At 34.0% G+C, this 26,462-nt stretch overlaps 3 protein-coding genes across 3 annotated transcripts; all 3 read right to left on the bottom strand.

The window, feature by feature from the left end:
• Nucleotides 1–631: 631 nt before the first annotated feature.
• On the bottom strand, nucleotides 632–8,381 carry LOC123701169 (fibroin light chain-like). Its single transcript, XM_045648564.1, has 7 exons — nucleotides 8,346–8,381; nucleotides 5,111–5,202; nucleotides 4,330–4,525; nucleotides 3,306–3,449; nucleotides 1,669–1,766; nucleotides 1,233–1,377; nucleotides 632–854 (listed from the first exon to the last, which is right to left on the bottom strand). Exons 1-7 carry the CDS (start codon nucleotides 8,379–8,381, stop codon nucleotides 759–761), a joined length of 807 nt encoding a protein of 268 aa, XP_045504520.1. The 3' UTR covers nucleotides 632–758.
• An 8,608-nt stretch (nucleotides 8,382–16,989) lies between these two features.
• Nucleotides 16,990–19,206, bottom strand: LOC123701358. The gene is made up of 5 exons (XM_045648791.1): nucleotides 19,094–19,206; nucleotides 18,747–18,904; nucleotides 17,893–18,064; nucleotides 17,374–17,469; nucleotides 16,990–17,124 (listed from the first exon to the last, which is right to left on the bottom strand). Exons 1-5 carry the CDS (start codon nucleotides 19,133–19,135, stop codon nucleotides 16,990–16,992), a joined length of 603 nt encoding a protein of 200 aa, XP_045504747.1. The 5' UTR covers nucleotides 19,136–19,206.
• A 1,127-nt stretch (nucleotides 19,207–20,333) lies between these two features.
• Nucleotides 20,334–26,221, bottom strand: LOC123701168. The gene is made up of 6 exons (XM_045648563.1): nucleotides 26,174–26,221; nucleotides 22,619–22,860; nucleotides 21,596–21,836; nucleotides 21,042–21,197; nucleotides 20,741–20,803; nucleotides 20,334–20,486 (listed from the first exon to the last, which is right to left on the bottom strand). Exons 1-6 carry the CDS (start codon nucleotides 26,219–26,221, stop codon nucleotides 20,334–20,336), a joined length of 903 nt encoding a protein of 300 aa, XP_045504519.1.
• Between the last annotated feature and the right edge of the window lie 241 nt (nucleotides 26,222–26,462).

Raw genomic sequence — 26,462 nt, 5'->3', positions numbered from 1 at the left:
TATATTCTAAAGAGTGAAGAATTTTGCCGAGCATCGCGGCGCCTGGAAGAAATTGCCTGAAACTGATGCCCGGATTTCACAATATTGAGAATACTGCGAATTGTTTACACAGGCACTTTATACAGCTCGGTAACACGAAAATATGCACTTAGCTACAGTTCATTCAACGAAACTTTAAGCGAAATCTCTCTGAAGTACACTGTTTGGCTAGTTTTCTTGGTGTTTATGGTAGGGCTGGTTATAGTCACTTCACAATACTAGTAGAGTTGTAGGCTTTGTCTACATTTTCGGAAGATATTATCCATCATCTCTTTTCTTGAATGTATCTGTATATAATGTAGTACCTAAGTAAATATCTTAAATTAGAATTTATACTTTTAATTAAGCGTAGTTTTCTGTCATATTCTATTTTGACGTATGATACTAGGTAGTCGATTGTAATGTGATTGTAAACGATTTACGGTCGAAAGAAAACCATTCGCTATATGGTTGCCTGTACCTGTGTGTAAATGTTGCCTGCGCAGTTTTCTTGGAAATGGAGTCACTGTCATTGTAAATAAAAAATAAATCAAATTCGGATACATCTTTATTAACAATCAGAGTCCAGAATAAAAGCCAGGTCGGTGTTATATACTTATATTTACAATACTATACATTATTTGTGTAATTTATTAACAAATACATAAATAATTATTTCGATTCGTTGTTATATACAGGATTACAGATAGATATGGTCATATAAATGAGAATTATAGGGTTTAGAATTGGATCTTGGAAAGCCCTTGGAGTAGGCTGGACTTGACTGCTGCAGCCGCATTCGTGGGGTTGGCTCCGTCGGCTACAACGCGCATGAACTGAAAAAAATACATTTCAGTTATAGTAAGGAAAAACATTCTGTGTTCAAAAAATCAAATCATTTGGACAGTGAAAAAGAAAAAAGTCACACTTTACCTGAGTAACGCATTCTGTAAACCTTAATAAAATAACATCTGATGTTCTTCTGATGATGATGATGATGAAACATAACATACCCGTCTCAATTGCGAAGCGTCTAAGACGCCTCAGACGCCAGCACTAGTGCAGTCCTGAAAAATCTGCTGATAATGTTGATGATGATGACACACACATGCGGGATGTCGGCGGCAGCGAGGTTGTTACTGCGCACGTTGAACGCCTTGTACATGCGCCTGGCAACGCACTATGATGATGATGATGATGATGAGTACACACACCTGGCTGAGCTGAGGAAGAGCTAACTGTGCCAGTTGGGACACTTGAGGGATGTTGGCTGCGGTGACGGCGGCGGCGAGGTTGTTACTGCGCACGTTGAACGCCTTGTACATGCGTCTGGCCACGCAGTATTCTTCGTTCAGGAGGCTAGAGAAATTAATAAAAAAATGTAATAAAAGAGATTTCTTCTTGGTAAAATTATTAAGATAGGAGGCGAGTGTTATGCCACGGCTAAACTAAGGTTGTATGTATCATTGTTAATTAACTTTGTGAGCTCTATGTTTTTTAATTCAAAATGAATAATGAATATATATTTAATGAAAATCTGGATAATTCATTTCATTTCCCTGAGCATAACCTACAAAACAACATTAACTCTCTCTAGTACCTATAAATAAATAAATGATAAAATAAATAAATGATAGTGTAAAAACTTACGCGCTTTGAGCTGGTGAAGCGCTGTTTATGATGGCATCCCAAGTTTCCTCGAATTGGTAAGTTCTGCCTCCTCCGAGACAGTTTCCGCGAGGACCGACCTGTAGTCATTATACACATTTTTATTTTGTAATTTGTAAAAAGAGCATAAAACGAAATCAAAATAGAGATGTAACGTGATAAATTATCTACTTAATTGTGACCTTTTTCATCTTCTCTTCTTAATATATAAAAATCAATGCCACTTTTCGTTGTAATTCCATAACTCGAGAACGGCTGAACCGATTTCGATAATTCTTTTTTTATTATATTCCTTGAAGTACGAGGATGGTTCTTATGTAGAGAAAACGTTAATATGTACCACGGGCGAAGCCGGGGCGGACCGCTAGTCTAATATATAAAAATCAATGCCACTTTTCGTTGTAATTCCATAACTCGAGAACGGCTGAACCGATTTCGATAATTCTTTTTTTATTATATTCCTTGAAGTACGAGGATGGTTCTTATGTAGAGAAAACGTTAATATGTACCACGGGCGAAGCCGGGGCGGACCGCTAGTTACTTATAAAAAAGCCCTACTTATACTTTTAAACAACTAAAATCTTAATATATAAAAATCAATGCCACTTTTCGTTGTAATTCCATAACTCGAGAACGGCTGAACCGATTTCGATAATTCTTTTTTTATTATATTCCTTGAAGTACGAGGATGGTTCTTATGTAGAGAAAACGTTAATATGTACCACGGGCGAAGCCGGGGCGGACCGCTAGTTACTTATAAAAAAGCCCTACTTATACTTTTAAACAACTAAAATATAGGTGTACTTTCATTACAATATCTTACACATAAAAGAACACCGCCATTATACCCTATATTTATCACATGCAGAACCTATGACAATATTGCATCCATTGTGCCTTCTTCATCCATTACGTACGACAATCAATTATTCCCAACCATTTATAACAATAACCTGCGGATCCCAATGGAGATGATAGATGCATACAATGTAGGTATTGTGATTTGTGCACGTCATGTTCCGTTCTATTTCTGATACAATGCACCGGGGTATTTGCTGTTAATTTCAATGGAATTTATAGGAAATGTTGGGGAAATACCGCTTTAGTTGATGTGTAATTGAAATGACTGATTAGAGATAAAGTAATGTTGTAAGTTATGATATATTATGTAGTTAGATATAAGTTTCATATATTGTAATATTGACATGATGTTAAAAGAGCAACTATGGAGTTTCTTGCCGATTCTTCTCCATAGATACTGCTTTCCGAATCGGTGGTAAATATTAAAAATACTTACCTATGTAATGACGATTCGAAAGTGCTACTAAATAGTAGTCTAATTGAATAAATGAATGTTTGAGTTTGAGTTAGTTTGAATGTTTTGTAAATTGTTCGATAATAGTTAATTAATTATGTATCCAAGCATAAATACATTTCTATATATTTAATTACATATTGTATAATTATATGCGTTGGAAAAGTAGGTAGGTACGAGAGATGTCTCTGGTGGCGAAACGGAGTTCGCCCGGTTTGCTAGTTGTATTATAATGATCATCCAATCCAAGAATATGATGTAGATTTCTGTTAAAAAGATCTGATAATACAAATATTTTACTTACAGAGTAACGGACAGCGTTAGGGTTAACGATCAGTTGGGAGATGGTGTCGATGTGATTGGAGAGACGCTCAACGAAGTTCACCAAGGCGGGGGTAAGACCAGCGCTGTTGCCGGAGCTTGAGGCGTAGGCGAAGGCGTTGATGAGCTGAAATTGTGATGTAAGATGAATAAATAAAAAGTAAAAATATCTTTATTTCACTACCTCAATTACAAAATATAGAATAAACGATGGTCCCGTACTAGACGTCTACGTCTGTATTACGGGTACCGATGACCTTCCAATGTTATAGTTGAGAAATAATTATATTGACGTACCTAATTTAAACAGAGATCTAAAAAAAAAGAAAAATAATATATACATATATAATATGATAAAGATGCATAGGATGAGAGTTGAAAAGGAAAATATTTGTTTATTAATTTATGCAAGTACTAACAAGAAAAGACAAACCAATATTACAAAAGGCATCATTTGTAAAAAAGCGGCCTTTATAAGTTATTGTAGAAATAAATTTTACAGGAATATGATGTAGGTAACCTTATATCTGTAGATATAATCAGCGTTGAAGTATATATGGAACAATATGTAGAAATCAAAAGATTTATAAATGAGATGTCGTTACTAATAAGGCTGGTTTCAGAGCTTGACCGACCGTCAGTGCGTACCGTCGGTCCTGACGATACGCATCAACAATTGTATGACTATGACACTAATGCGCATGACAATACGCGTGCGTATGGTCGGTCTAGCTATGAACGGTTTTATGAATTTCCATACATATGACAAGCGCGACTGACGTACGCACTGATGGTCGGTCAAGCTCTGCAACCAGCGTAAAGCTTTTTAAGTAGACCGACTTTGCTTTGACTAAAATGTCAGAAATGATAGGGTATATTATGTTTTTACCAAGTATATATACATTCCCTCAGTTTACTTTTACATTTTTGTTTCCACAGAATCGAGTTGACAAACTGAAAACGAAACTATTATATTCAATACTCTACTAAATATCACGGAAACTCACGCCAGCAGCTTCACAAGAGTCCCCAGGGATGCCGTTGGCGAGTTCTCCCAAAGCAGCCATAGACTGGATGAGAGCTGATGCCTGGCTGACGGGGCTGGGGCTGTTGCCCATGTCAGAGAAGATCTGGATCATCATGTGTGCGTACAGCGGGATGTCAGCGTTGTCCACGTAGTCGAAGGGGCCGGTGATGACGTAACTGTTAATCAAATATAAGCTTTTGTTGTTGTATTGAATTAATGTGGACATTTGCCATCTAGGATGCAACCTGGGATGCCACCATTGCGTCTAGCAAAGGAAACTCTCTCCCAATCCCCACAAAGAATGCAACTGTTTTTTGTCAGTTGAAAACAATAACAGATTAAAATACGCAACAAGCTTTTATTTTAAACCTAATAAATGAGATATTTTTTTTTTTTAAGAAACGTGATACAATTTCTGTTCTGCTAGAAAATCTACCCGTGTACGCCACTAGCCCGTGTGCCAACATCTATTTTTCGAAACTCTCTCATTCTACAATCCATACTAATATAATATTATAAACGCGAAATTAGTAACTCTGTCTGTGTCTGTTACTCAATTCCGCCTAAACTACTGAACTAATTTTCATGAAATTTGGTATGGAGATATTTTGATACCCGAGAAATGACATAGGCTACTTTTTATCCCGGGAAAATGACGCAATCCCGGAAATCCCACGGGAACGTTAACTATGCGGGTTTTTCTTTGATTGCGCGGGCGAAGCCGCGGGCGGAAACCTAGTATTAAATACATTTTCAATTACCTGTTAACAGCGTTTCCATTGTCAGGTGCGGAGGGAATTTCGTTGACTGAGTAGAAAGTAACTCCAGCGGTGGAAGGGGCGGCGAATGCGCTCTGAAACAAATATTAATGTTACATGAGATGTTTTAATTATATAAGATGACTTATAAGATTAGAAGAACTGGAGGGTGATCATTAAAAGTATAATTTAATTTTCCTCCATCTAATGTATAACATGGGGGTTACCATTGTTAGAGCAGTATTTCCAGTCTGCTAAAGTGTAAGACCTGTCATGTCACACTGGTAATAATACTGCCTTGAGACATCACGGTACGTGGGCAAATTAAAATATGCTTTTAATGGTATTTTGAACGTGGATACGAATTGAAGACAATGCCAATAATAAAGTTATACCAGAGAAGGTATGTCAAAAAAATTAGGTTTTGAAGTTAGATTACGTTTGTAGTCACAAATCCTGTAGAAATGAGACTATAATAATTTTACTTATAAGTTTATATTACTCTTTAAAAAAATATATTACATATATTATTATTTCCAATAACCTATCACGGATTACACCAAATCGTGCGCTATTCAAAATCAATCACATTTCTACAATACTCGTCTAAAATTTGTCAGCATAATTTGGCTCCATAAACCATCGAATCACGAATCCCCGGATCTGTAGTTAACAGCTGAATAATAATGCCTCCTCCAAAATACCAATATGCACTCGATACGATCATTACAGATGATTGACGCGTAATACTCTGGTAATACGATGGGCCAGTGCAATTTGTGCTTTATTGTTGTGTAAATCCCTTGTTTTCGGGTTTTGTCTAGTAATCTAGATAGAGTAGGGATTATTGCCAATAGTTATTCTATAGTAAAACATTGTTTGAAATAAAAATTATTTTGGTATGATATTTAGGGCTGAGAAATTATGTTGAGTAATTACGAGTAGGTACGTTTATTATCGCTATATACTGCTAAATTTAAATGATTGAAGCCTCTATATTTACAAATTCGTTTGAAGAATAACATTATAAATAAATTTAAGAGATATTCATATAAATTATACTTTCGTACTTCAGCTCATAAACAGTTTTATAAATCCTTTCCGTCTCGCAAAAAGAAACACGAAATGATACCTTCAATGCGGCAAAATGTTTCCATTAAAATATTAGGAAAAGATTTCATTCAGTGTCCCAGCAATCAAAAACAAAATAAACATTCATTTATATTATTCCCGCTAACTAAAGAATAAATTATCATTTATTCGCAGAAGAGTAATTTAATAGGCTAATGGCTCTCATAGAAATGCTAGGAAATATTATAGTTTAATACAGGAATGGAATAATTGTAGAGTCCTTTAATACTCGAACAACAAAGGAAATCTGAAGGCTTGTGTAGGTGGAAAACTAGGTACTGGGGTGAGTATGGCTTTCTTTAGTTATAGGATAAGTTTTATTTTATTAAGACGATTGATTTTTACAACTTACGATTTTTTTGAGGAAAGTATTGAGTTTTGCATTAAAAGCTCTATATTTTATACACAAAAGTATTTTCAAGAGTGAATGAGTTGTTTTTTAAACTTTCATGATAGTGTATAAAAAGTAGATACCTAGTTGTAATGATTTAACTGTAAATAGTAGTAATTTTGAATTTTTTTACAAAAGGAAAAAAAAATGTAAACTGAGTAAATTGACCCAAACTCTCATACTCTCAAGATTTTAAAATAATCAATGAGAACATTTTAAAATACGCTCAAATCTTACCAATGACAAATGCAGATTATTACTAAATTAAACGATTTCAATCTATTCAACAAATACCCTACCCCCACATCATCACATACATATTGACGTCTTAAAGCAGTATTACTTCCAGCGTGGAAATATGACAGCGTACTTCGTATGGCGCCATCACTTTCCCTCACTGATAATATTACTGCTATAAGACATGGTAACCCTGAACCTTTACTGTAAGGGCATAATGACCTGTGAGTTGTGACAGCCCCCTTGGCACAGTGGTTGACGCGTGAGTGAACCGAGGGGGTTCGATTTCCGGTGGAGACGAAGAAAAAAAATGTCTCGGTCTGGCAGTACACAGAAGGCTGATCACCTACTTGTCCTTATAGAAAATCGATCAGCGAAACAGATGTATAATGCATCCATACCCCACTAGGGGACATGGGACTTCACTTATGACCTGTGAATCACTTTTTTTATTGAATTTGATATTTTTGGTTTTATGGCATTCAAATGCTTTATAAATATAAATTTATAAAGAATAGAAAAAAATCGACACATAAAACTGAAAGAATAGAATAAATTCGATTGCTCTGGCGGGTCACGAGTGGCTGAATTGGTCAGGCATCCGCCCCGGATTGGCGCGAAAGGATGCGGGTCCCGAGTCCCGCCTCGTGATCGAATTTTTTCTCTTCTTTATAAATTTACACTTTTTTTATTTCAATTAAAACATATCTCCTCATTCGCTGACAGTGATGAACCCTACAAGCCGTCATCCGCAGATCTCAATACAGCTTCCCGCGGGGCGACAAACGTATTTTCATGTAAATGTAATGTCGGTAACACGTTAATACGAATTACCTATGTATGTATTCATCGTTGATTTACATACGGCTATGGATTGAGCGAATGGTCGTGTAAATTTGAAATGCGTTGAGTTTTATCATTTATGGTATCGCCGTTTCATAATGAAATAAATATGGTTTAAAAAGATCAATAACAAAAACTAAGATAAATTATTGTATTGTCACCGATACTTGACAAGTGTACAAAGTTTGAATTAAATCTGATTGTTTAAAATATATAGTTCAAAACCGAGCTTAGAGTCAATTACTGGTTAATAAAAGTGTGGTAACCGATAAAGAGGAAAAATGTAGAGTTTATCAAAAGGAATAATATTTTTTTTAATGTGATAGGAAAGTAACAAAAAACTTCAGACAGCAGACAGTAACAGAAGAAGAAAAATATTCAGTTGTCTAGATTAATAACGACTGAAAAAAAAGACATGATATACCATAAAATAATGGACACAGTTATTATAATTAATAACATGAGTTGGAAAATTATAACAGGCGATAGTAAAAACTTCACTACTCTTCCCTATTTTTATAAGAACACGGGGAAACTATAAAATATACACTGTACCTACAGTTGGGTTAAAAATACAACGCTACGAAAAGCTAATTACACACATTAATGTAAAACAAATAGAAAATAGGGTCATACCTGCGCGGCGAGCAGTACTAGCACGAAAGGCAGCATTTTGCTGGTCTAAAATCGACCAAACGGTATATACTATACACTTATCCATACCTTCTCACCCCTATTTATACTTACGCAATAATATTGAACAAATTAATCACATTTGTCCAAATAAAAACTGCAAATATTACAACCAACTTGAGTCGGAGTGAAATAAATACTTTCGAACTCTATGTCATTTATATTACGGTAAAAAATTGCATAGCACTTACAAAATGAACTGATAGTATAAATTTGTAAAAGTGTATCAAAAATAATTTTAAACAAAAGGGTTAATTGATTTGTTTCAAATATTCAATTGTTTTGCGTGTGAATGGATATTGATTATAATAAATAATAAATATATTGTACGTCATATATTGTGTAAACACTATAGAGGTTATATTTCATGACTTTTCAGCCCTTTTGATATGATATATCGGAAAACAATAGTGGAAGCATTGAAGAGCAATTAATTTTTGAGACAAATCGGGTCAAATCATCAGGTAAAACGTGATCACAATCTGTCTCCAATCTTCAGGATTCTTCAGGATTCTTCGTACAATAATGGATTATGGAATAGAGACTCTAATTTATTGAATAATTATATTTTTACTAGCTTTTCGCCCGCAGCTTCGCCCGCGTAATCAAAGGAAAACCCGCATAGTTCCCTGTTCCTGTGGGAGTTTCAGGATAAAAATTATCCTATGTGTTAAGTAATACAAGTAACCCTCTATGTGTGTGCCAACATGAAGATCGGTTCAGCAGTTTTTGCTTCGGGCCGAAAACATACATAACATTCGCTCTATCATATAAGTTTAATGCTGTAGTATCCATAATAAATTCTGTACCTATTCCCAATTCATACTTCATAAACCAAAACACAATACTTAGTTCTTAAATATCTAAACAAGTATCATAATCCATTCCGTCTAATGCACAACTTTATTTTCTCCAACTAGCCAATAAACACGTGTTTGTTCCAAGGAAACAATTCCCTGAGGCTTCTAATCCTTCAGAGATTTATGTAACATCTGTATTTTGTACACTAGCGAGTTTTACTACAGGCTTACAGAGTCAAATACACACAAGGAGGTGGCGCAAAGTTAAAGATACGCGATTTATACGTTTTTAGAGAACATATAAATTGGAAGTTAAAGTTTTGTAGACTAGATATATTATTGTACATAATATACGGAAACTGTTTTGGTCCAAGTGAAATGTCTAACAATATTTATTTACATGTACTCTATCGCCTACTCATATACTGAATACTCTGGTAGTTCGATTTGCCATACAGCATTATAGGGCACGTCAAGACAATATATACCATTATGATTAAATAACATTTATAGCGTACTAGCGGTCCGCCCCGGCTTCGCCCGTGGTACATATTTCACAATAAAAGGTAGCCTATGTTCTTTCTCAGGGTCTAAAGATTGTCTGTGCCAAATTTCATCAAAATCGGTTGAGAGGTTTAAGCGGGAAAACGTAACAGACAGACAGAGAGGCAGACAGAGTTACTTTCGCATTTATAATATTATAGTACGGATAGTAGCCAGTAGGGATCATATTAATTGCAGGGTGAAACGCATTATATTTTCATTGAACATGTGATTGTGGCATGTTCCTTGTTCTAATAGAAATTACAAGAAAAGTCATTCAACAATTTTCAGCATAAAATTAACAAGCGAATAATCGTTATTAGCAACTAGGCCACTAAATTCTACCAAAAACTAAAAAACATAAAGTGTTAGCCCAAACAATGAAAACAAACGAACAAAACAAAGTTTTCCAGTAGTTGCGCACTAATTAAAGACTAAATCGCTAAATAAAAGAACTGAACTTAAAATTAGTACTGCACTAATTAAAACTTCATTAAAAATTTCCTCCACAAAGAATAACAGCTTCAACTGGGACCATGGCTTTTGTGCACCGGCCAACTTTAAGATTATCCACTATTTCTAAGAATGTCTTTGTATTTCAAGAGGTTTTGTATTTGAAAGCTTTTAAAATTGAAGATTACAAATTGATAGAAAAGGTTTATTTACGCCTCTTATAAGGACTCAATGTTTCGATTCGATAAAGCCGGTACCTACTTACTTCTACAAGCTAATCGTTATTTGAAACAAAAAGAGGTCGTATTATTTATTATTAACAAATAATCACAAAAAATATTTTAAAAAATCTCTAATATCCATCTAAAATTTAAATCTACAATCCTAAAATCTCCCAAAAAAAACCTCAAAATTCCAAAGCATAGATAATAATTAAATACGCCAGAATAAATAACTGAAAAACGAAAAGAAATGCCCTGTGGTGACAGATAAGACTTATAAATAATTTATTAACTTCTCCCCGACAGTTTTGTTACGCTCTGCAATTTTATTTAACGTCAAGATGAAAAATAATTCGCAAATGCTGGGTGCCAGCGATAAGCCAGCAGTCGTAAGATGGGAGATAGAAGATTTTATAAGTATACGAATTTTATAAGATAGAGAAATAAAACATTTGCTGATAACATTTTATTTATTTGCCTGCCTGCGAGCCTGCAATTTAATGAAAGATAGATATATTATATTGGTTTATTTTTTAACATACAATCCAATAAGTAGGCTCACGTCCAACTTGTAAGTTTATATGTATACTGTAGCAGAATCCTTTTTAACTTTCATTGCTTTGTTTTGTTCATATATTTATGTGTATATTATTATAATAATAAGATTATGTCTATATTTAACATTATGCTTTTAATATTGTATTTATTTTCTTTTCTTCAATTATTGCTCTCGGGGCTCACTGAAAATCGGTGCTGCGACGTTTTTTACGACACAGATGTTCACCGAATGATTTCCCCTTTTAATGGCATCATGCTTCACAGACTACACACTTCAATGTATATTTTTAATACTATATAAGTTTGTATGTGCCATTGAATAAACGTTTTCTTTCTTTCTTTCAACAGTGAAAATAGTGGAAATAGAATCATTTTTTCTTAGCACACATTGAATAATAAATGAACTTTCCATGTTTTCTATTGTTTTTGTACTATTTTATGACGATGCACTTAGATCCAACGAGCGAATGCACATTCTAACCCCACTATGTCAAATTATTATAGTGTAAACAGGCGTAGAGCATTATTTCGTTGTTCTTAGTGCGTTCGAAAGGATTATATGCAATGGTCTAATACTGAACAACACTGAAAACGAATTTTCGTTTACACTAAAAGATCACGAAAGAATGCTCTTTCTCTAGCTCTAGCTCTATGCTCGTTTGATGTAAATGCACCGTTGAACACGTTAAAGAAACAAATAAATGGCAAAGAAAATATATACCTACTTTCAACTCATGTAAAGGTACGTAATAAAATGTTTTATTTCGTTGTCTGGTTCGCATTTAAAAATAATTTTTACCAAAATAAAATGTATGCATCTTCTGAAATACCATTTGCATACATCACGTTTTGGACCATCTAGCCTGTGGTCTAAATCAATTGACATGACAGCGATGGCACTGCAAGAGATCCCTAGCTATCATGGAAGACGTGAGTTCTAAATGTCGGTCTATGTGGGTATTTTATGTCGATTTGCATTTAAAAATTGTCTCTTCGAAGTACAATCTAGGTAGCAAGCACTACATGGTATAAAACAAAGTCACTTTCTCTGTCCCTTTGTCCCTATGTATGCTTAAATCTTTAAAACTACGCAACGGATTTTGATGCGGTTTTAAAGCGTATATAGCCTGTCCTCGTATATAGTTATCAGCTATAACAAATTCGTTTTGTTCTATTTCGTTGCATTGAAAATCCATTTTACCAAAATGGCGTTAAATGTAAACTGTAATAGTTTTTCACGGCTATAATTTAAGCGTTTGAACACGTTCACAAATGCACTTTAAAATTACTGCAGATTTATATGAAATTAATCGCATTTGACTTATTCATCGCGGTCAGTGGATGCGAGCAGAAAATACAAATTTAATAATTTATTAATCGTATACAATGTGGAGTAAATTATTCCACATTTTAATTTTACTTATGGTAAGTTATTTTAAATTGAATTGGGTGAACAGTACATTAATACGCCTGGAAGGCATTGCGACCTACAAGGGGACATCTTTTTCACAAAACTCGAAAGAAAAAAGATGACGTTATTCAAGCTGAACTACATTATTATAATTGTTTATTTCTTGCTTGTGTTTCGAACGCAAACATAAAGTCCTTGTCCTGTGCCCTGTAACTGTGGCTGACTGTAGCATCGTAGCTCCGGATAATTCGATTTGGCTGCGGTTTTCTTTAAAATAAAAGCTTATTAAATAGATTTTTACTATTTTTAGATAATAACAAATGTTTTCTCTCCATAAGAAGCTTACTTGTAACAAAAACGTAACTTTACTAAGTCGAATTAATCGAGCTGTTTTAGAGTTTTACGCTTATCAGCTCATTTGGCGATTCATTATTATAATTAAGATAAGAAGGAATATGTATTTCATATAATAATGATTTAATCTTTTATTATTTACTAGCTTCCGCCCGCGACTCCGTCCGCGCGGATGTCGGTCTTCGCGTGGATGGTTTATTTCTTCATTTTGAGTAACTCTGACAATGATATCTTATAAAATATATATATTGGACCCAAATACGGCTAGGCCTATAATAATACGCAACGTGTGTTCGCGGTTCTACAGAACAACGTCTATGGATAAAACTGAAAAGATTAATTTTTTTCCACGTATTTTATTTAAAAAGTATCCTATTATACGCCCAGGATAATAAGGTATAATTATACCAAGTTTCATCGAAATCGAACCGTTAGTTTTCACGTGATGCAGACAGACAGACAGACAGACAAAAAATTTTTTAAACACATATTTGGGTTTGGTATCGATCCAGTAACACCCCCTGGTATTTATTTTTTCAATATTTTCAACTTATTTTCAATGTACAGAATTGACCCTTCTACAGATTTATTATAATATGTATAGTTACAAATACAATGAAATGAGATGACAGAGAGAATTATGAGTTTAATGAATAAACCAATTTACGGTGAAAACAATATTAATATGTTAATTATTATTATTATGCATACAATATATTTTATTCCAATAAGAACGACCGCTCGCCACACTGGACACATCCGCTCGCATCAAAATTCATAAATTTTATGCGTCGCGCGGCTTTTTTTTTTTTTTTTTTTTTTTTTGTATGGTGTTTCTCAATGTTAGCCAGAAGGGCTTCTACATTTTAACGCGGACGCGGGGGTGAACTGAAGGTTCACCCTGGTAGCGACATGCACAAGGGCGTCCCCCCTTGACGGGGACCACGAACCTCGGCTCGAGCTGTCGCTTGAGTGGAGGAGGCCAGAAGGGCCCTAATCGGACGGGGCGTCGCGCGGCGCGGATCGCAGTCCTTATATAGGAGTCGTGGCAGGCGTGGCATCGTGCGGCTCTCGTGTGACACAAACGGTTCAAGCCAAATCCGACTTTCGGAGCTACATGTTACGGCGCTGAATCCACTGCGGTATAGAACAACGTCTATGGATAAAACTGAAAATTTTAGTTTATTTTTTTTTCTACGTATTTTTCCAGGATAAAAAGTATCCTATTTTACGCCCAGGATAATAAGGTATAATTATACCAAGTTTCATCGAAATCGAACCGTTAGTTTTCACGTGATGTCTTCACATACAGACAGACAGACAGACAGACAGACAGACAAAAATTTTTTTAATCACATATTTGGGTTTGGTATCGATCCAGTAACACCCCCTGCTATTTATTTTTTCAATATTTTCAATGTACAGAATTGACCCTTCTACAGATTTATTATATGTATAGATTATTTGTTTCAGATACTGGTCTCGAGTGGTTATAGCGAAGAAAATAATACAAAATGTGATGATGAAAATATCAACTATTATACAATCGCTAGCAAATCCATCGCTTTTCTACCGTTAGTTGTATGACCTTCATTGAATGTAATTAATTAAAAATAAAGTATTTTATATGTTTCCAAATAAAATGGTTTTATTTTCCCTAATGAATATAATATAATAATGATAATTTATTTTTATTACATTTGTATTACCCTAAGAGTGGGTATAAATCATAGTGATTTCAAGTATTATAATTTTTATTATATAAGGTCAAGTAGAAATCGAGAAAGTATGTGATAATAATTAGAGGTTATTTCTTTATCGAGTCAATTTTAATATTTTATGTTTTTGATTAAACAGAATCCTCGAAAATATCATCTAGTTTGATGTACATTTTATTATTTAGATTTGCTCTTGAATATTACACGTATCATCTAATAAAAGATTGGTAATTTTGCTTTATTGGGTATAAAGAGAATAAACATGATGATAAACAAGAGAATAAAAATGAACAATAAACAATCTAACTAAATAAATCTAAATTCATTTTTGTGAACGTTCTTTTCTCAATCTAACTGACGCATTATACTCTACATAGAGCTATACTTATTCAAGTTATTTCCATAAACATGTCTGTTATAAAAACTAGTGTAACTCACCCAGCAAATAGGTATCTTCATAAATATCTCTCCAATTAAAATATCGCAAGGAAATCGCCGGCATAAGAACTAACTTCCAAAGTTTTGCAAGTAGTTGGCAAGTTTTCAATTGGGCTGGTCCCTATCATTTACTGGGCTACTAAACGCAAAACTTTAAACTGCTTGGCTTACTGCACGGAACATTTATGGTATAAGTAGGTATATTCAATGGTTAGATGGTTGTATATATTTAAGAACTAATTTTCCAGGGCGTTTTACAGGCACATGGCTTAAAATTCAGTATTTGTTCGATACTCATAAAATTCATTTTTTTTAAATCATGTAAGCTTTTACAAGTAATAAAGAATAGTCATTAAAATAAATACATGTAAACCCCATTATCTTTTAAAGAGATTAATCATAATTATAGAGACCAACTTTGACTTAGAAACAAATATCTTCTGTCTCATATTTTGATAAAGTATTAAATCAGTTAAGTCAATTTACAGTACCTAACTTCAAAGGAAAGATGACGTACATATTTAACTATGAATTCCAAATAGCCATCTCTCAAAATATAAAACGTCCCCAAAGACGTTAAGATTGGCAAAGCCAAATCAAACTGAAAATTGAGCAGTATTTAGAAATTGCAGCAACAATTCATCAAGTATTAAGCAAAGCCGCTCCAATTTGCTGACGTCACGACTCTGACCGCACTGTTAGCAAGTTCAAGTCTCTGTCAAGTCTGCGACAGCCGATTGCTAATCCCTGAAGATCAACTCAATAGTTGCAAGCTGTGCCTATTTATTGTGGCGACGAGTAAGGCTGTATAGGCGCAGGCTATCATCACTATCTAGTATAAAATGATCCGATCCTTGATAAGTGTAGCAAGTTTAAATGAAATCTGTCTGTTTAAAGAAGATCAAAATCGATTCTAAAGTTTAGGTACATACATGTGAAACTAATAAATAAATAGAAAGAGACTTTTAACAAAGTCGCTTCTCGCTGTTTGTCCCTACTTATTTTGATGCACCTTTTTAAAATATTGCTGACAAAGCGGGTGCAGCCTTGGTTGGTATGTTAGTTTCAAATATGGACTATCAACTAGCTGACGTTACTTCGTTTGCGGTCAAAAGGAATATTTCATTTCGTGTTAGCAACATATTTGTGGATGCTCTACATTGGTCGTAGTGTGACATTTTATAGCTTTCTTCAATAAATGGATTTTCAATTCGTACCAGTAGTTCCTGTAACTAGCGCTTTCAAGTTTCAACCAACTAATCTTGACATTCATGATAGTATATAGATACTGAATGTGATATTTTTGGTTTTATGGCATTGAAAACCATACTTTATATTATAAATTTCATGAAATTTGGTATGGAGATATTTCGATACCCGAGCATCTTTTTATCATAGGCTACTTTTTATCCCAGGAAAATGACGCATTTCCGGAAATCCCACGGGAACGGGAACTATGCGGGTTTTTCTTTGACTGCGCGGGCGAAGCCGCGGACGGAAACCTAGTAAGTACTTGATAAGTATAAATTTATAAAGAATAGAAAAAGTATAGATAATCTTAGATTAACTGTAGTTAGACCACAGAACATTTTTATTGTTCTGTGAGTTAGACTTCATCAAATATAGGTTGGTTATAATAATAAATTATACGATTAAAAAACCCTCTAGCACAGTCCGTTAAATATGTTGGATCGAATACAATAACACATTTTGTTTTATTTAAACAAGTGTTCCAGACAAACACACTAATCGATTTTATTTAAAATGCACGCATTATTCTTTTATAATATAATTAAGCTAAATATGTACATAATTACATATCAAAACTAGAATAAAGTACCTATTTAAATTATTGATAGTTATTTAAAATGACCAAAAATTATGAACATTTTTACTTTTTTAGTAGAGTTCACTGGGCGACAAACTCTATTTTTATTTAAATATTATAAAAAAAAAATGATTTCCGAATTTAATTATATTAATAGTATCTTACTTAATTAACAATTGATTTCATGATAATAAGTTATTCAATGTAACTAAGTTAACATTAGCCAAAACCGAATCGAATAGGTCATAAAATAAAACACAGATTCAGCCAAGATTTTTAATAAGTTCTGTCAGATATTTAAACTCCTTTTTATCGTGTATTTCGTCGTCTTGTTCAGGAGGGGGAGAGGCGCGGGTTGCCGTCGCTGGTCCAGGCAGCTCTGATACAAATATACGCACCTATTCACAAATAATTTGGTTATTAAAGAATCAAAAAATAAAGGAAGTATATACATAGTACATAATTAACTAAACATTAAGTATTGTTTAACTAACGCACCATCAGCATATTTCACTTCCAAACCCAAATTGAACATCTTATTCATCATCATCTTACAAAATACAACTTAAACAATTCATTATTCGTTCACAAAGCAATATAGGATGCAACTAATAACGCAAGTAACTTTTAAATATAAATGTGGATACCTTATTATTAACAGCTCGAAAGTTTTGAAGTAACTTCAAAGCCGATCTCTTCTCAGTGGGATGCGATATTTGGTACAGACGCAAGGCTCGGTGGAACTGTAGAAATATATATTTTCAATAAATTATTCGACAATTTTATGCCGAATTATAAGGAGTTACTTATAATTTTGAATTTTAATTATAAAGAGCAAGCACATTTTGCATATCTTTATCGAATAAGGTAAGTTGCTTTCCTGTTCGTATTAAATAATCTATTTACTGTACCTACCACTAAACTAGTTATTGTCACACCCTTAACAAAGTAAATAAATCGCATATAACATCATGCATTGCAATGTAGATTTTTATTGTTTTTATTGTCGACAGGGAAGCGCTTGACCACAATCTCGCCTGATGTTAAGCTGAGATGTGGTCTAAGATGGTACGCGCTTCCCTAGAAGTTCACTCTTCATGTACATATGTTCACTCTACGCTTGAATATATTATATATTCTCTATCCTATAGATGAACCAACTATACCCGCTCCAACAAACACCAGGTGTCCTTATACTGCTGCAGAAAAACCAAAGGCGTCAGCACGGCCGCGTGGTACGCAGCCTCGCGGTCGAGCAGCTGCTCAGTGTCGGCCAGACCGTGGACGGTGGCGCGGTACTTGTGCAGGAAAGCAGTGTTCGCGTGGTCACGGTCGAAACTGTAGCAAAACAGTTTCGGCGGAGTAATCTATACTAATATTATAAAGCTGAAGAGTTTGTTTGTTTGTTTGAACGCGCTAATCTCGGGAACTATTGTTCCGATTTGAAAAAGGAAGGAAGGCTATAGGTTATATATATAATATCATCACACTACGACCAACAGGAGTGGAGCCACGGGGGTGAAACCGCACGGAGCAGCTAGTGTATACGTAATATAATATGTAGTATAATTTGTAGTAAAAAAAATGTATTAGTCGCTTGAAGTGCTACAAGAAGTCTAATAAGATATCTTGAGCAGTATTAAAGAGAGAGTTTATATGAGATTTTGTGTAATGCTCTAAAATAGAGTTTTTGCAACGATTTTCCTCGTCACTTTCATGAAAAATGATGTATAAATATTAGTAGCTATAGTAGTAGTTGATAAATATTCAGCCGTAATTTCTTAAGGCGAATAATGTTCTCGTGTAAATTACTACTATCCTATCCTATTATATATACCTACCTACTATACTATATAGTATACTGTATACATATATACTATACCATACTTACTATAATATTATAAATGCGAAAGTTTGTGAGGATGGAAATATGTGTATGTATGTTTGTTACTCCTTCACGCAAATACTACTGAACCGATTCTTATATTTGATGGAGTTCATTAAATGATTAAGGACTTACTAAGGCAAAATAGCGTAAAACCGTTTGATGATATCTCTACTAGAAGGTTGTATTTTCATACACGGCAGTTCAACATCCTCATAGGGCCGTTTCAAATGCCTGAAGGATACCTTGTCTTCTGTCTCAGGACCATCAAAGTCTACACTATTTACAGGCATCTACAACAAATTAGGTATCTTAAATCTTCAAAATGTTAATAAAAGATCGTGTGTGCGCGAGCACACGTGGAAAAAGTGAAACTTCTTTGGCAAGATTCAAAGATACCAAAATTGTCGCCTTACTCCATAACAAACATAAACAAGTTTCACTTCAAAATAAATAATAAAAGAAGTGAATTTCCCACTAACCATAATGAAAAACAATATTATTTCGCACAATTTTGTTCCCATGTCAAGGATTTGTACTCATTATAATTTACTTATTATTGATTCAAATCATATTATATTTTATTGAGTTGTTTGTGACATCAATATATTTGATGAAATCAACGGAACCGTCATTATACAAGATGTTCTCAGAAAATACAGAGTAAATAAATCTAGACTCTTGTACAGAATGTTTATAAAACATTAAGTGTGTGTACATGTTACTCTTTCACGCAAATACTACTGAACCGAAAGTGAACCGATTACTGAAATTATTAATGAAATTTAACAATCATATAGAGGGTAACTTGGATTAACACAAAGGATAGGTTTCATCCCGGAATCCTGGGAACGGGAACTATGCTTGTTTTTCTTTGAAAACGCGGGCGAAGCCGTGGTCGGAAATCTAGTATCATAGCGCTAAGACTAATAGAGCATACAATTAAATAGCTAAACTAAGAACAAATGTACTCAATGAATGCTGTACAGTGTATTTAATCATTACAAATAAGATTAAACGAATCAAAAAAGTATCTGCAAATAATTAAACTTTAATCGCATACATTTCGCGAAAATCGCTAAAAGCAAAATCACGTAGCGGTATTTCCCGCGCGGCGGCCATGATTCGTGCGAAACCACAGACTCCCGGTTGACAGCAACGTGAGACTGAAACGTCACAGATAACGCGTGGAATTACAAATATCCAAATATCCCACTAGCTCTAACTTCATTCAACAAAACATTTAAATCGTAAACTTTTCAGTAATATGATCACGTATTTTGTTTCGGAAGTAAAATTGGACAATGGACGTAGTTTGTACAAATATGTAAATCATAATAATTTTGTTATGAACAACTAGCATATCATTATCATCCGCTGCTTTGCTCAAGTTGGCTTAGTTAATAGTTATCACTAAACTAAGCCGTTCCAACATTCGGATTTCTTTGTAGGTTTTTTTTAATTAAACATCAAATGGTAGAGCAGTAAAACATCTGCCATTATTTTTGTTTCTCCTGTGTTTATTGTTTCTACGTATTCGATTATTAATATATTACGTATTTATTTTTTTAGTTGGTAGCCAATTATTATTTTTTTATTTCTATTTACTCTTTTTCAATTATAGATCATATACTATTATTGTAAAGGTGACTGTTGTGACTAATTGCAATTATCTATCGTACAAATGTAAAAATAAATAACCACAACACAATAAATAGTTTATTAAACCAGTAAACTGCTAACAAACAAAATCACAGACATGGTAGAGGCAGTACATCCATTGGCGACAATCAATCGACTCACTTCTACCTCTGGTGACACCTGACCTGGTTGTGGGGACTGCAGGCGTTCCAGCTTGTATTTTGGATGGGGAATCTAAAAAAATAATTTTAAAAAGATTTATTTAAAAGTAAAATATATTTAAGTACGAAGAGATTGTTTAGATGTTTCAAAGATGTGGTAATTTGAGGTACTTACATCATACAGGTTATAATAAAAAGAATAGTAGTGTTAGATAGCCCATTTATGAAGTTCTTTAGTAATCTATAATTGGTTTGTAGGAAAGACTACGACGACTACAAACGTCTCCTATTGAAACTTCCAAATTATTATATGAAGGTTCTACTAACCTCCGTCGCCACAATCTTCTGACGTTTCTTAGCACGCCTCGAAGTTGAACTTTTCTCCGTTCTCTGTAACATAGTTGGTAAAATGTATTGTTACTCTTGCCTTTGCATAAGGAGAAAACAATTATAAACATGTATTCTGGCAGAAGTACAGCAATAACACAAAAAAAAGAGACAAAAAGCAATCAAAATATAACAATTATTTGATTATTTAATTTCATAATCATAAATCATAATCGATGCAGAATATTTTTAAGCGGACAAGATGCATATTTTTACAAGATTTCTCCTCATGTAAACTAACTTTAACTTTCCGCGACGTGGTCTGATACAAGTCAGCGGGTGTGACGCTCTGAACGAACTCCTCCATGATGAACCGGGCCCTCGCCACCACCATCTCGAGTTGTCGCATCTGCTTCGCTATCTCGTAGGGCTTCGCCCCTGATAGGTATTTGTTGACCTGTAAAATTTTTCTAATAGGTTGACAAGTTTGCTTAAAAGAAAATCTATGTAGAGTCGAAAAATCGTTGAGGTAAGTAATTTGTTACTCAGGCTCGCTGAATTTTATTTTTCAGGATTGTTTTTGCATGGCTTAGCCAAAGCAATACGCATCACATACCATATAAGTTATTTTATGAATATAAATTTGTAATAAAGTACGTAAAAGCCGAACTGCTTTATGCAAGTGCTTTACAATACATATTGAATACTTTTACATCTATCGACACGACAGTTCCAACTTCATGTACACTCTTTTCTAAATCAATCGAATGGCACATGAACGAATTCATTTATGTTCATATTTAAAAATATAAGAATATCAGACGAACTCATTTCACAATCATAAAAAAGACAAACCTTCTTTATAGGACACCATCCGTATTTATTCGTGGTGACAGGATCAGTCGTTAGCATCCATATCACAGCCAGGACCCTCGGAAAGGTGGTGTGGGGTTCTCCCATCATCATCATCGGTGTCTTCACCAGCGAGTCCAGATCTGGTTCAGCTTCGAATATCGACGATTCAACTAGCAATTTTGTACGAACTAATACTTGGATTAGTTCAGAGACAAGCGTTCCTTCGTCGCCTTCTAGATTCCTTTTAGAAAAATAATTAAGTATGGAGTATATTAATGAAATTCGCATCGCTGAGAATATGTTGATGTAAGGCAATAAATAAATAATATAACGATTCATTTGTTTCCGACATTATATCATTATCACTCACTTAAACAATTTAACTCACACTTTAGCCCACAACTCACTCACAACTCAACTCACACTTTCAACCACAATCATACTAATTTAACATTTCAAACTTATTTATATATTTATTTATTTATCAATTTAATATACCACACCAAGTAATATTTACAATTATACAAAGGTACATCAAAAGGTAGGTACATAAGGCGGCCTTATCGCTTACTAGCGACATCTTCCAGACTGCCCAAGGTAAGAGATAAAGAAGAAACGTACATGTTACACGGGTGGCTGATATAATAAATAAAATAATAATATAGATTATAGAAGATAGAATACATAAAATATATAAATTAATAATAGGAAAGGATAAAATACATAATATTAAGTAGAAGGATATGCTAAATTGGAGAGGTGCTTATATAAAAGAGTTTTAAAAGATTTTATAGAGGAAGCTCGTCTAACATCCACAGGCAGAGAATTCCACAGTCTGATAGCGGTTACAACAAATGAGTTACCAAGGAAGGAAGTATGGTGAGAAGGAAAGCTAAGGAGAAGGTTATCGGCGGAACGAAGAGTGTAGGAACCTGAATCTAAGAATTTAAATTGATTTTAAGATAGGAAGGAGAATTGGGATTAAAGAGGATGGAATATAACAACTTCAATGCATTTACTTACTTCAACAGTTCCAACATAAGCCTTCCGACCTTTCCTGGTGTAGGCCGTGGATATACTATACAATCCGTGCTAACAACTCTGGCAGGAGGGGCTTCTGTTTCAAAGGCTGCAGCTAGTTCCCTCTGTCGGAAGTCTTCAGCAGCCATCCAGTCAAGGGTGAGTGCTGAGCGGTATGCCGCGATGCCGTGGAGTGTTGAACGGGAGACGTTGAAGGGATAGTAGTAATAGTCTTCTGACTTGCACTGTTATGTATAGGGTAGGAACAGTTTGAGGAGAGGATTGAAAAGGTTGTGGCGCAATAATTCAATGCAAATTTTTTTATCAGGTACCTACCTACTTTGTACAATTTATAAAGTAACCTATTATTGTACAAGATGGAACTTACATCTGAAAGTAAAATATTATTTTACAAGATGTATTCTATGTAGTTAATTATACCATACAACAACTAATTGAAATAAATAAAAATGAACTTTTGAGTAGGTATATGTAGTTTCATTTTATTAGTCAAGCATGAAACAAAGGACAAGAATCAAAACATTGAAAAAATAATTCGTGTCTAGATCGTATGTAGAGACAGTAGAGACGAACCGATGAAAATTCACAAGCCCTTGTAATAAAAATGTATATGAATGGAATAAATATTCAGTTTGATTTTAATGCCCTCCACAAAACAACCCAGTTACATTTGAAACGTTTTAGCTCAAGTCTCAATGAAATTACAATTTCAAGATAAGAAAGAATTCCCAAGATTTTGGCCGCCATTTTATAAAGATAGTTTGAATAAAAATGATATTTCAAGCATCCAATTTAGAAAAACGCTAAGCAGTAAAACAAAACGAGGTCCGCCTTAGAAAATTCAAAATAAAAACTTTCAGATGTATAAAGTCGCATTTGTAAAGATTATAAATAAGATCAGAGACGGAGGGAGTCTCGTTAGCTGAAATTATTTAACTTTTTCAATTCTCTATCCTTTGTGCGCTGTGTTTCGTACAAATGACTTTATAAAAATTTACTTTGTAATTGAAACAAAAATGAGAGTTTCGACTTAGTAGTTAGTACAGGTGAAGCTTGGGTCTAGATGGATTATAATTTCTTGAATCATTTCATGAGATATTACGTAGCTAAGCGTAGCTATAGGCGAAGCGTAGGGTAATTATTCCCCTTACCCTGGACAGAGAATCTACCTTATCTAAGTACCATATAATCTCTGCCTATAGATTTGATCATAATCACATGCCTCCATACAGATTTGAAATAAAATGATTTATTCCTAAATGTAATAAGGTATAAAAAACGGCATAGGATAACTTTTCAAAAAATACATCTAAAAGATAACCGGCGATCGCAAAATAACGTGTGCCCCCGTGTAAAACCGCAGGCTAATAGCTAGTGCCCAATCAAAATGAACTCAAATAAAAGCCAATATTTAATTACATCGACAGGGGCTTATTGTGTTATTAAGCAAAAGGAATATCTTCATTAACGATCCATTTTTACGAGGGTGAAATGTTAATTAATTTGATATGATTCATTGCTCCCATACACTCGTATTAACAATCACTTCACCCGTGTTATCTCCAATTTTATAGAGCTGAGCCTACACTGTAATTTTGCGTTCAGAAATAAAAGTATGTAAATTATGTTTACAAAATGGTTAAAATTCATCTATATACGACTGGTTGAAATTCATCGCTTCTATACTTTTTTATTTCTAAGAATTTAAAATAACTAACGTAATTCGCTATTTGGTATACCTATATATCTAACTATAGTACAAAATTGTTTCAAAAAGAAATTTTAATTACAATGTTTGAGAATAATGCAGGCTTAAGAATGGCATCGCTTTACAAAGCTCAAAATACAATACCAGTTAAAAATTTTAAAAATAAACAATTCTTTATTAGGTACTGGACTAATAAAAGAGCTGCTAATAAAGATGAAACGGAACTAAAACAACGTCACGTCGCGTCGCAGAGAGTATTCAGTAAATCATACTCGAGCGATCAAAATGAATAGACCGAGTAATAAAGAATAATATAATGGTTGACCCGATACTAAGGGGTTAGGTAGGTACAAACAAATTTAGCTCGTAAAAATGTTTGATGAGCTATACCAGCAGATGGGGTGTTGGAGCCGAGGTAATTTATCATCAAACGTAAATTCTCGTTTATTCCGTAATTTGCTGCTTTCGCGCGCTTTATACAATTTATTAATATGTTTTTATTTGTTCGTGGGTTATAATTATGAATATTGTAAATTATGAAGGGTCTATTGAAGGGTTGGGTAACAATACAATCAGGACGCAAATAGCGGAGTCTTAGATGTGTTTGGATAATAGCATAGCTTAAAAGCTCTCTCAGACTTTGAGCGCGGCGCGACCGAATGTAAAAATTCCGTAACGAAAAAAGCTAACACCCCCCACTCCAACCGGCACAGCGATGCGTTGCTATGCAATAGCTTTACCGCGGTATTCCTCGAGTGCCACACATTTTTTGTCAGTAAATTAATAAGACAAACTTATAAAAGTAGGTAAAGACATTCGTTACACTAGTCAGTTAGTCACTACCTATTTATAACTTAAGAATAGATGAAACTTTTTTAACAATTTTTAGTTTGTTGGATTCGAACAGGACTTCGACTTAACTTTTTAAGTGCTTGTATTCTTGTAATTTCAATTTGGATACAAACAAAATGCGAAACATATTTCACGACCAACATTAACTGCTGGATACGGTCTACATTATACCCTTCTCTTGACGGGACAGTCTAATTTTTCGCGCCATAAAGCTTCCTCGTGACCTCATTATAATGTAATCGTGGCACTAAATTCAAAGAATATGTCACACGTGGCAGTTTCAGGTCTTTTATAATTAAAATTATATGTATTTAATAAATCGAAACTTTGTCTATCTTTTTGACCGACTTCAAAAAAAAAGGAGGAGGAGAGGAGCTAGCGCGCAAGAGCAACTTTTGCGCGCACGTAGCGACGCAACTCCCCATAGAGTTGATGGGAGAGACAAAATAGTTGCTCTTGCGCGCTAGCTCTTAGTTTGTAAGCTTTATCTCCGCTGCAATAAAAGTCAACACAGGCAAAGCGAACAGTTATAGTAAATATTATAATATATAACCCTTATATATACAGTATTATCTATGATATAACCCCAGTACATTAATCTTAATTAACATTTCATTATAATACATTGTCAAGGCCATCAAAATATTATAAATGACTAGGTACGAAATTTTGTACGTAATTAAGAAGTAAAATTACATGTTGAAACCTTTTTAAATATTAAAACGCTCAATATAATATATGAGGCTTTCTGCACTAGAAACTACATACAACATATTTTGCAGTACTTTTAGAATAATGCTTAGAGAAGTACTGTTTTGTAAGTAGACATACTTCCATGGTAGGTACGTAGTCTTTTCTCCCTACTATATTATAACTACGAAAGTGTGTTAATAAACAAATTAACGTGTCTTTCTATCACGTCGCAAATAAACGATTTTGTGCTATGATTTTTGTGTTTGGTAGTATTAAAAACTCACCAGTTGCAGTGGTATTAAAATTATTGCAAATAATATGATCCCAACCATTTTTGTATTCTATGGTATATTTGTGTAAGAGTGTACTTATTATATCAGTTGTAATATAATTTTAGTTTACAAAAGAAAAATAATGTTTGTTTAAATGTTCATTTTAACATAACTTTACTGTCAATCAATTTTACGAATTACGATTGACATTGTCCGATTTATAATGTCCATTTTACGTATAGATGCTCTAATAAATTTGTTTAAAAACCTATGCGATAAATATTTTATTTATCTTAATAAA

This window comes from Colias croceus, chromosome 21, assembly GCF_905220415.1.
Source record: "Colias croceus chromosome 21, ilColCroc2.1".
NCBI lineage: Eukaryota > Metazoa > Arthropoda > Insecta > Lepidoptera > Pieridae > Colias > Colias croceus.
The sequence above is the reverse complement of the archived record's forward strand: the minus strand, read 5'-3'. Positions and strand labels throughout refer to the sequence as shown.

What these genes read in the sequence shown, in the direction of transcription:
- LOC123701169 (XM_045648564.1), bottom strand. Translation starts at nt 8,381, where the DNA reads ATGCTGCCTTTCGTGCTAGTACTGCTCGCCGCGCAG. An exon ending in CTAACGCTGTCCGTTACTCT is followed by an intron (nt 1,767 to 3,305) that starts GTAAGTAAAATA and finishes TAATGACTACAG; the next exon opens with GTCGGTCCTCGCGGAAACTG. An exon ending in CTCTTCCTCAGCTCAGCCAG is followed by an intron (nt 855 to 1,232) that starts GTGTGTGTACTC and finishes TATTTTTTTCAG; the next exon opens with TTCATGCGCGTTGTAGCCGA.
- LOC123701358 (XM_045648791.1), bottom strand. Translation starts at nt 19,135, where the DNA reads ATGGGAACAAAATTGTGCGAAATAATATTGTTTTTCATTATG. An exon ending in TAATATTGTTTTTCATTATG is followed by an intron (nt 18,905 to 19,093) that starts GTTAGTGGGAAA and finishes AATTTGTTGTAG; the next exon opens with ATGCCTGTAAATAGTGTAGA. An exon ending in TTCGAGCTGTTAATAATAAG is followed by an intron (nt 17,125 to 17,373) that starts GTATCCACATTT and finishes ATTTGTGAATAG; the next exon opens with GTGCGTATATTTGTATCAGA.
- LOC123701168 (XM_045648563.1), bottom strand. Translation starts at nt 26,221, where the DNA reads ATGGTTGGGATCATATTATTTGCAATAATTTTAATACCACTGCAACTG. An exon ending in CCACGTCGCGGAAAGTTAAA is followed by an intron (nt 20,804 to 21,041) that starts GTTAGTTTACAT and finishes ACTATGTTACAG; the next exon opens with AGAACGGAGAAAAGTTCAAC. An exon ending in AGAAGATTGTGGCGACGGAG is followed by an intron (nt 20,487 to 20,740) that starts GTTAGTAGAACC and finishes TTATTTTTTTAG; the next exon opens with ATTCCCCATCCAAAATACAA.